This window comes from Vitis vinifera, chromosome 16 (genome assembly GCF_030704535.1).
Source record: "Vitis vinifera cultivar Pinot Noir 40024 chromosome 16, ASM3070453v1".
NCBI lineage: Eukaryota > Viridiplantae > Streptophyta > Magnoliopsida > Vitales > Vitaceae > Vitis > Vitis vinifera.
Window position 1 is genome coordinate 22882043 of NC_081820.1, and position 9927 is coordinate 22891969.

The 9927-nt window shown below is 31.9% G+C and overlaps 1 protein-coding gene across 1 annotated transcript; it reads left to right on the forward strand.

Annotated features, from left to right (window-relative positions):
• Nucleotides 1-1707: 1707 nt before the first annotated feature.
• Nucleotides 1708-4804, forward strand: LOC100254190 (probable receptor-like protein kinase At5g24010). The gene has a single exon (XM_002272950.4). The coding sequence runs from the start codon at nucleotides 1894-1896 to the stop codon at nucleotides 4360-4362; it is 2469 nt and encodes an 822-aa protein (XP_002272986.1). The 5' UTR covers nucleotides 1708-1893; the 3' UTR covers nucleotides 4363-4804.
• Nucleotides 4805-9927: the final 5123 nt, after the last annotated feature.

Genomic DNA, 9927 nt, shown 5'->3' on the forward strand with positions numbered 1-9927 from the left:
ATTGGGTAGGATGGTCGGGTTGATGATTAATTCAAACCCAACCTAAATTAAAAAATAATCAACCCAAACTCCAACAGAAGGTACTCAACCCAAATCAAGCATAACCTCATTTTTCTAAGCTCGAGTTGAGTTTAGATTGTTTAAGTTATACTCTAGATGCATAATTCAAAATCTATTTATGATATTATTTTAATGTATTTATATGAAAAATTAAATAACAATTACAACAAAATTTCAAGATAGCAACAAAATAATAAACATAAATTTATGTATTTTCTAAAAATAATGAAAAACATATGACATAATATAATTTAATGTTTTTCTTAAAAATAGAAAAAGAAAACAAATATTATTATATAGAATAAGATGAATTATAAATATTATATAAACATTAAATCTAAGTTAGACTTGAATTGCTTGAACCTTAAACTCAACCAAAATTGAGTTCGGATTAAAAAAACCTAACTCTAATATTGAAAATGATTTCTCAAACTCACCTAAACATCGGGTTAAGCTCAGGTTGGATTAGGTTATTCCAGCCAATTGCACTCCTATCAAATACCATGTTTGAATTATTCACTATAAATAAGAGTATAAATTAAACAAAAATTAATTATGGGAAGAATAAAAAATAAGAATTTGTATTTAAAAAGAAAAAAGCACTTTTAACCCAAAAAGTGTGTTTGAAAAAAAAAATCAAATATTTGGTAAAATTTAAAATCACTTTTAATTTTTTTTTTAATATTTTATAGATGATTCTTCTAAAAACACTTTTAAAAGCATTTTTGATATTTTCAATATTTTGATTTCATTATTCCCATTCCAATTACACCTTTAAGGATTTTGCATCTTTTTCAACACTTTAATTGCTTTATAAATTCGTTTCTTGTATTTATATTATTATAATTTTTGTATAATGTTTATCTATTTTTTAAAATTATCATAAATTTGATAAAACATTTTTTTTTGAAATAAATAAAACATTATAAAAAATTACAGTGGTGAAAATGAGATATTTCTTATTTAATAGAATAAATAAAACAGATTTATTCTCCAAATAAATTTCATGGTAATGTTAAAACTCTTATATAAAAATTTTGGAAAATGTTAAAGTATCGAAGCAGTACCTACCGAATAAGAAATCTAGACCGTTAAAATATATATGATGAGATTTAAACTTTTAAATAAAGATACAAATAAATAGTACCAAAATACAATAATAAAAATAAACGAGATAAGAGTACAAATAATAAAACAAAAAATTATATTCGTTACACCACCCAATTAATGATATATTTCTGGTAAGTCTAAAAAAAATATCATAGGTTATTAGAAAGTTTCCTTTGAATTAACTCTTAAAAGTTATAAGCTTTTTTTTAGGTTTAATAAAAATATTATTTATTTAACTAAAAATTTTAAATTTAAAAAGGTTTAAATTATTTTAAATTTTAAGTAAAAATATGAATATTAATTTTTCAAAAAAGGCGCGAAATTGCGAAAGAAAATGAGGACTAATTATAGAAGTATTAGCTCAAAAGAGGGGGGTTTTGGAAAATTAAATTAAAAATATATATATTATTTGAACTATTTGAAAATTTATATACTTTGAAAGGTGTCTTTGGATTTTGTATTGACATCTGCCAACGGCTGAAGATTGACATTAATCTCCACCCATATGGACGGTCCAAAAATGTCAAAATTTTTAAATAAGTACAAGAAATCATGAAGTGTCCATGTCTGGATTCGGACTTTCTGCCCTCACTTTCTCACCAGCCAAACACACAGTTACTTACACAGTTAGTTCACGCGCATTCTCTTCTTCTCTGACTCCTCACCACCGCCTCCACCATGAACCTCAGTTTCTGAATCTAAGCTCTCTTCATCACCATCAAGATGCTTCACTTTCTCTCTCTAACCCTCCTCTCTCTCCTCCACTTCTCTTCATCTTTCACACCTCTAGACAACTTCTTAATCAACTGCGGATCAAGCTCGAACTCCACTGTCGATAACAGGGTCTTTGTTGGTGATTCAGCGAAACCCATTTCGGTTTCCGTCTCTGCAGGCAAGTCCATTTCACTCACAGACTCGAACCCATCTCCAGGCTCGTCCAATCTGTACCACACTGCCAGAGTTTTCACGGGAGCTTCAAGGTATGAGTTCCGTATCCAGCAAGCAGGTACCCATTTCGTTCGTTTCCATTTTTGGCCATTCAATTCTCGAAACCATCGTTTGAAATCCGCAAAGTTTGGTGTTTCTCTTAATGGGTATCCGATTCTGAGGAATTTTACCACTAAAAATGCCGTGATAAAGGAGTATATCCTGAGGGTTGATGATAAAAAGCTGGAAGTTCTGTTTTCGCCTGAGGGAGGATCTAGGTTTGGTTTTGTTAATGCAATTGAGGTTTTTTCAGCTCCTGGGGATCTGATTCCTGATTATGGGCCTAGATTACTTAGTCCTAGTGGATCTGAAGAGTTCTATAATCTGTCATCGAAAATTTTGGAAACTGTTCATAGGATCAATGTCGGTGGTTCAATATTAACCCCTTTTAATGATACTTTATGGAGGACTTGGATCAATGATGAGGATTTCTTAGTTCTGAAATCTGCAGCAAAACCTGCACTCACCACACATACCCCTAATTACCAGGAAGGAGGCGCAACCCAGGAAATTGCACCTGATAATGTTTATATGACTGCACAACAGATGAATAGGGATAATGTGACATCGGATTCGAGATTCAATATAAGTTGGAAATTTGAAGTGGGTTCTCATAGTGCCAGGCACTTGGTTAGGTTGCATTTTTGTGATATTGTTAGTAAATCACTTAACTTGCTCTACTTCAATGTGTATATTAATGGGCTGCTTGCGGTCAGGGATCTTGATTTGTCTGTCCTTACATTCCATGAGCTTGCATCACCTTACTATATGGATTTTGTTGTGGATTCGGATAATTCAGGGGTTACGAGGATAAGTGTTGGTCCTTCTGACCTCAGCCCGGTCTCAGCAAGAAATGCAATTTTGAATGGGGTAGAAATCATGAAGTTGGTGAATTTTGTGGCTCAACAAAGCGAGGATAAGAAGAAAAATATCTGGGTTCTGGTGGGTTCAATTGTTGTGGGGTTTGTTGTTGTATGTTTGATAGTGCTTGCAGTTTTGGTTGCGTTGAAATGCAAGAAGAAGAAACCAAAACCAAGACCTGCTGAGAGTGTAGGTTGGACTCCTTTACGGGTAGCCAGTTCCTACAGCAGGATGTCTGAAGGGACGGCCAATCCATATCTAGGTCCAAATTTATACCTTGGCTTGAAGATCCCTTTTGCTGATATACAACTGGCTACAAACAATTTTGACAGGAGTTTGGTTATTGGTTCGGGTGGCTTCGGTATGGTTTATAAAGGGGTTCTTAGAGACAATACTAGGATTGCCGTGAAGCGAGGTGTGCCGGGGTCTAGGCAGGGCCTCCCTGAATTCCAGACTGAGATAACTGTTTTGTCCAAAATTCGCCATCGTCATCTTGTTTCACTTGTTGGGTATTGTGAAGAACAGTCAGAAATGATACTGGTTTATGAGTATATGGACAAAGGACCATTGAAGACTCATTTGTATGGTTCAGAATTGCCTCCTTTGACTTGGAAGCAGAGGCTCGATATATGCATAGGTGCAGCAAGAGGTCTTCACTATCTTCATACAGGTTCGGCACAGGGAATCATCCATCGTGACATTAAATCAACCAATATTTTGCTTGATGAGAATTATGTTGCTAAGGTGGCTGATTTTGGTCTTTCAAAATCTGGCCCTTGTCTCAATGAAACCCATGTAAGTACTGGTGTAAAGGGTAGTTTTGGCTATCTTGATCCTGAGTATTTTCGGAGGCAGCAGCTCACAGATAAATCAGATGTTTATTCATTTGGGGTTGTGCTTCTTGAAGTGCTTTGTGCTAGACCTGCCGTTGATCCGCTGCTTGCTAGGGAGCAGGTGAATTTAGCTGAATGGGCAATGCAATGGCAGCAGAAAGGCCTGCTTGCTAAAATCATTGATCCTCACCTTGTGGGCAAGATAAAACCAAGCTCTTTAAAAAAGTTTGGAGAAACAGCTGAAAAATGTTTAGCAGAATATGGTGTCGATAGGCCAACCATGGGTGATGTATTATGGAATTTGGAGTATGTACTTCAGCTTCAGGAAACTGGCACACGAAGAGAATCACATGAAGATAGTGATATTAATACATCAGAGCTTCCATCACACAGTGCAGTTCCCTTACCTCATTCTAGCAACATTAGAACAGAGAGAAGCCATGGCTATGCGAGTGGAGACATATCAACAACCCAAGTCTTTTCTCAATTGATGACCAACGAAGGAAGATAGTGTTTAGTCTCACAATGCACCATATGCAGTCCACAGAGTCCCAAATAATATCGTCTTCTTATTTCTTTGGAAGTGCTACAGAACCATATCTTGGAGGTATCAAATGAAGTTTCAGGTTCTTGATTCATTTCATATCATCTGTATTTTATTATGATGTTCCCATAATAGTAATGGTGTTTCAGGCTGTCACAGGTTAGGTTATTTATTCAGTGTCATAGGATATAATTTCTTGTACTAGATAGAAGCAGCATTAGTTATGATGATAAACCCCATAATTGTATATGATTTCATAGTTCTTGTAGCCTTGATTCGTTTGATATTATGAATGAGGCCTAGATATCTCTCTCCCTATGTTGTTTCAGGTGTTAAATCTAGAGTCCATGGCGTGTTTGGATGCTACATGGAAATAAAATCTATCACTCATTCTGTTTGTTTTCCATAACATTTGAAGCCACCATCCATCCTTGAGAGAGAAGTCAATGCAAAAACATGGAATAATTACCACAAAATGATGATAGAAACATCATTTCATGAAATCCAAGTGATTCTATACATGCAAATGATGTAGTCATCTTGAATGTTATGAAAGACAACATGGGCACATTCCAAAAATTATACATGTAAGACAAGGGACTGATTTCATTGTCATGCAACATCCACACATTCCCTAAATACGATATTACAAAAAGGTTTGCATTAGATTACTTTGTCTCACATAAATACTGTTTCTGTAAACATTACTTTTATTGCTACTTGTTCACCATCTATACGACATTTAATTACTTTACTAATATCAGCTATCAGATTTAGGTTCAATTTTTCCATCACTTTCTGCACAATATTCCTGCATTAGTGACTCCTAACAAGCAGTAAGCAAGAGATGACCATCAATAGTGCCAAGTTTGCTTATCATGAAACAGAATATTTTGGTATTAAAAGCTTAGTTGGAGGCAAGGTTGCTTTTCCACCTTGATTGGTAGTCTTAACTCTTATCGGTAACTGGGTTATAGATTTTCCCTTCTGCATTGGCTGGAACAGTATTACTCACAACTATATATGAAGTTGCCTACTCTATCGATCAGAAGAGTCTTATTCTCTACTTTGATTTCATTGCATCATGCTTAAAACCATAAAAACCTCATACAGGTATTGTGGGTGAAATCTCTATTATAAGAGATGGGTCTGTATTTCATGAAAGCACATAGCATATTAAAGTTGATTGTCACTTTTTCTAAGAGATATGGCAACAGAGAACCAGATTACTATGCCTTTTTGACCCCTATTTGAAATTTGAAAATCAACTTGGAGATCTTACCATTGAACTTTAAGGGGAACGAAAAAAAAGACTACTCTCCAGTATCTGTAACAAGTTGGGCATGATGGATATTTGTACTCTGCTTGAGGGGGAGTGACAGAGTATGAATCAAGTGGGAGATGTTTCCACTAAACTCTTAGGAAAAGGGCTGTTCTCCAATCTGTCACCAGTTGGGCATGATGGACAGCTGTGCTCCAGCTTGAGGGAGATCTCATAAACCAATTTTTGGGTCAAGTGGGATGAATCTTCATAAGCAGGTTTCCTTTAATTCTTATTGACTTAGCAGATTTAGTAGAACAAGTAAACAATGTATAAGACGTAACACTTTTGCTTCCAGAGCACATCAGTGGACTTGGAACCCATGAAAGCAGGAATATCTCACATAAGTAAATTGCTAAAGACACCTGTTACGTAAATAGCATCCAAACCCATTTGAATTGAGCAGTTGAATGGCTGTCATCAAGCTTCACATATACATAGTATGAAGAATGATGAACCTAATTCATGATTGGTGTAGGTTCCATATTGGTTAGAAATAAAAATTCTTGCATTTAATATGTAGTGGCTCCTTTCACTTGTACAAACTCATTTTTGGGTTGTGTAGGTTTTAAAACAAATAATATCTATATTTCAAGAACTAGACAGATGGGTATCAGACCCATCTTGATTGGATGGAGCAGCCCAATGATGGCTACCAATTGGGATGGAAATGATGATGAAGATATGGATGGGAAAAAAATAGAAGAAAATATAAGTGAAAATTATATTAATATTATTTTGTATTATTAATTTTTTAAGGGTGGAATAAGATTTCTTCCTTTTGTGGGGATGACCCCAAAGCTTTATTTTTTTCATTTTTTTTTCTAGAACAGAGAGTACAGGGCCATGGATGCAGTGGAAACCAACCAATAAAGTGCTTCTAGATATGGGCACAGATATATTCCACTCAATAAATGGTGAGCCCAGTGGGGCAACTTCATCTTTCCACTCAAAACTGTCCCCCCTACCCTACCTATTTTTTTTTTTTTCCCCTTTTTCTCTTTTCTCTTTCTTGGTATGAAGGCAGGCCTCTCTAGCTTTGACTCTATTATTTATGATAACTGATGCTTTAAAAATAAATATTTTTAAAAAGTACCTCTGGGTCACTTTCATACTTAATCATTAAGATGTCCAATTTTTTTAGGGCAATGCATAATATTTCTATTCAAGGAGGTGATTGTTTTACAATAGTACTTGGAAATTTTCAACCCTGCATTTCCTATTTAAAAGCAAGTGTTGCTTTTTCCTAGTGGACAGAAAATTATGAGGTAACATGATTCCAAGGTGATATTTGGATTCATTCATGAGATATCAAAAAACTTTTTTAGGTCCAATAGCATCCATATGGGATAGGTTTATTATTATTATTAAATCTCTAAAATAAATTTAAAGTCAAAAGTCATTATTTTTCAAAAAATAATATTGATATTGTAAAAGTTTATGAAATATGTAATAACTTTGCATATAAGTTTGACTCATTTGGATAATATTGTATAGCTATTTGACTAATTTTGTTCAAAACGTTCGTGATTTTTTTTTAAAAAGAAATAATAATTTGGAAATCAACAAAATAGTTATTTATTTATTTATTTAATTTTGTATGAAAATAAACAACGAAGTAGAATATCTACATATTCAATTGAAAGGAGAACCGTAATAATCTTCAAATTCAAATTTAATGACATCTTTAAGAAAATCTGATCTCAAAGTGAAAAACTTAAAATTATAGATGCATTTTCTAGCTAAACAAAAAAATTACTTCTTACAAAAGTTTTACATTATCTTATGCACAAAAAAAAAATTATATTCAATGCTAATATTACTTTTTAAAAATTATAATTTAGGCTCTTTGGGCCTCATTTGGGGTAGTTTCTAATTTTTTGCATTATCCTAAAATTGAAATTGAAGTCAAAATTATATTTTTTGTAAAGGGTATTATTGATATAATAAAAGTTGTATTAAATATAAAATAAATTTTTATATAAATCAAAATAGATCTTATGTAAGAAACAATTTTTTTTCTAACTTTGCTATTAAGCCTTTTAAAAGTTACAAGCTTTTAAAACAAAATTAACCAAACAAATGTAAAGTTCTTACTAGTTTTCAGCTTCTCAAAAATTAATTAAGCAAAGCTTTAGGACATGTTTGACAATTGTTCTTTAGAATAGTTTCTCTTATTAAAAACAAAAAATATAAAAAACACGTTTAAAAACTAAAAACTGTTTTTTATTTTCTGTTCTTAATACCAAAAAATATAATGTTTTTACATAACATCTTTTAATATTTTCACATTGTTTTTTTAGGGTTGTTTTAAAGAAATAATTATACAAATATGTAAAATGATTAAAAATAAAATACTAAATATAAAAATTATTTTAAAAAAAATATTAAAATAGGTTAAAAAGATTTTATGTTTTCAAATAGACTTTTATTTTCCAAAACTTAGAAAAAGGTTTTTAAAAATTATTTTCAAAAACAGTTACTAATCACACCTTTAATCATTTTTATTTTTGTTCAAAAACTTATATTAAAAAAAGTATTTTAAAAAGAAGTCTTAAAAAGTTATTATTTTAATTTCAACTTTAACTTCTAATTAAGTAAAAAAAAAAAAATTGTCTTAATTCAAGTTCAGGGTTTAGGAGTTTGATTCAGTTTTGCACTGCAACAATGAATATAATTGCAAAGGAACAAGAAGCATTCCCATGTGAGATGTTATCATCATTATTTCTAAATTTAGCAAAAAGTCAAAACTACTAATTTGCTTTTGGACTTTTTTGTCATTTGTCAATGCCACTTAAAAGTGTGCTGCACAATTGTGTGTCGGTCGAATTTGTAAACAGTAATGAATTACATAGAATAAATGCCCCTGGTTTCCTAATTTATATCACAACTGCCATTATCATCTTTTTTCTAAAAGAATCCAAATTTTTAGAAAAATTCATCAAAATGATTCCTTTTGAATTTACATGCTGTAAATCAAATTCAAAACAAGTTGTTTTTAAAAGTAAAAAAAACATCTTTGTCGTAAATTTTCTTCCTTTTTTACCCTTTATTTTTGCTGACTATTTACTCAATTACCAACCGTCCTTGTCCCACCTTGATTCCTAAACACCTTTATATAGTTTGTTTTCATTTGTTCATTCATATTTAACAACTCAACTTTTTCTATTTTCTCTTATCTTCATCTTTGTTTTCTACCTTTTTTCTCATTTTGTTGATGTGCAATAGATGTTAAAGCTATTCTGACCTAGTATTAGATTTAGGGCTGTAAATTTCAACGGCTTTTTCCTCTACATTTTCTAGGTAACCAAACAAAAAAACCAAAGGAAAAGATGTTAAAAATCAAGAGGAAAAATGAAACAGAGGTCTTCCATATGAAAAACATGATTAGGAAATAGTTTTAAAATTTATACCATTGTTTAGTGTTATTTTCTATAAATAAATTTGAAAAATAAAGTGAAATATAAAATATTAAAAGTAAAAGAAGATAGCCAATAGTTTTGGAAATAAAGTGGAATAGAAAAGTGCTTTTTGAAAACAAATGGGAGTTTTTTTAGACAAAAGAAAATAATTATGATATAAAAAAGAAATTTTGAAAAATAAAAAAATAATTTTAGAAAAACAAAGAGCCAAAGAAAATATATAATTATTATTTTAAAAATAATTATGATCAAACTAGGAACATTACTCCATTCTCATGCCAATATAGAATAGTTATTGTTTTTCTCCTCATTTAGTTCGCAATTTTCTTTGTTTTTCTCCTCTTATCCATGTTATTTATTGAGAACATAGATTACTTTGTTCTCATGTCCCGTATCTCATAGGATGTTTGCATCTATCCCTAGGGATCTCTAAATCTAACATGGCGAAAAAGAATGACTTCAACAACTATATTATGGTAATAAAGATCTAGAGAAAAAGTGTTCATACCTGAATATGGATGTTCCCTGATCAATTCTTTGTGGTGAAGAACATGCCTAGAAAAATTGGAGAATCTCTCCTCATGTTGTCATCCACATGAGAATCTTATATGATTCTCGTGCATGTGGCATGTGCACATCCCATGAGATTCCCGTGCATGCAGCTTATGCACATCTTATGTGGTTCTCGTACATGTGGTTTGTGTGATTCTTCTTGCACACCAAAAATCTTTTGCTTGATAACTCTTCTTTATGTCTACACATTGAGATGGTGGAGATATCAAGAGTAAA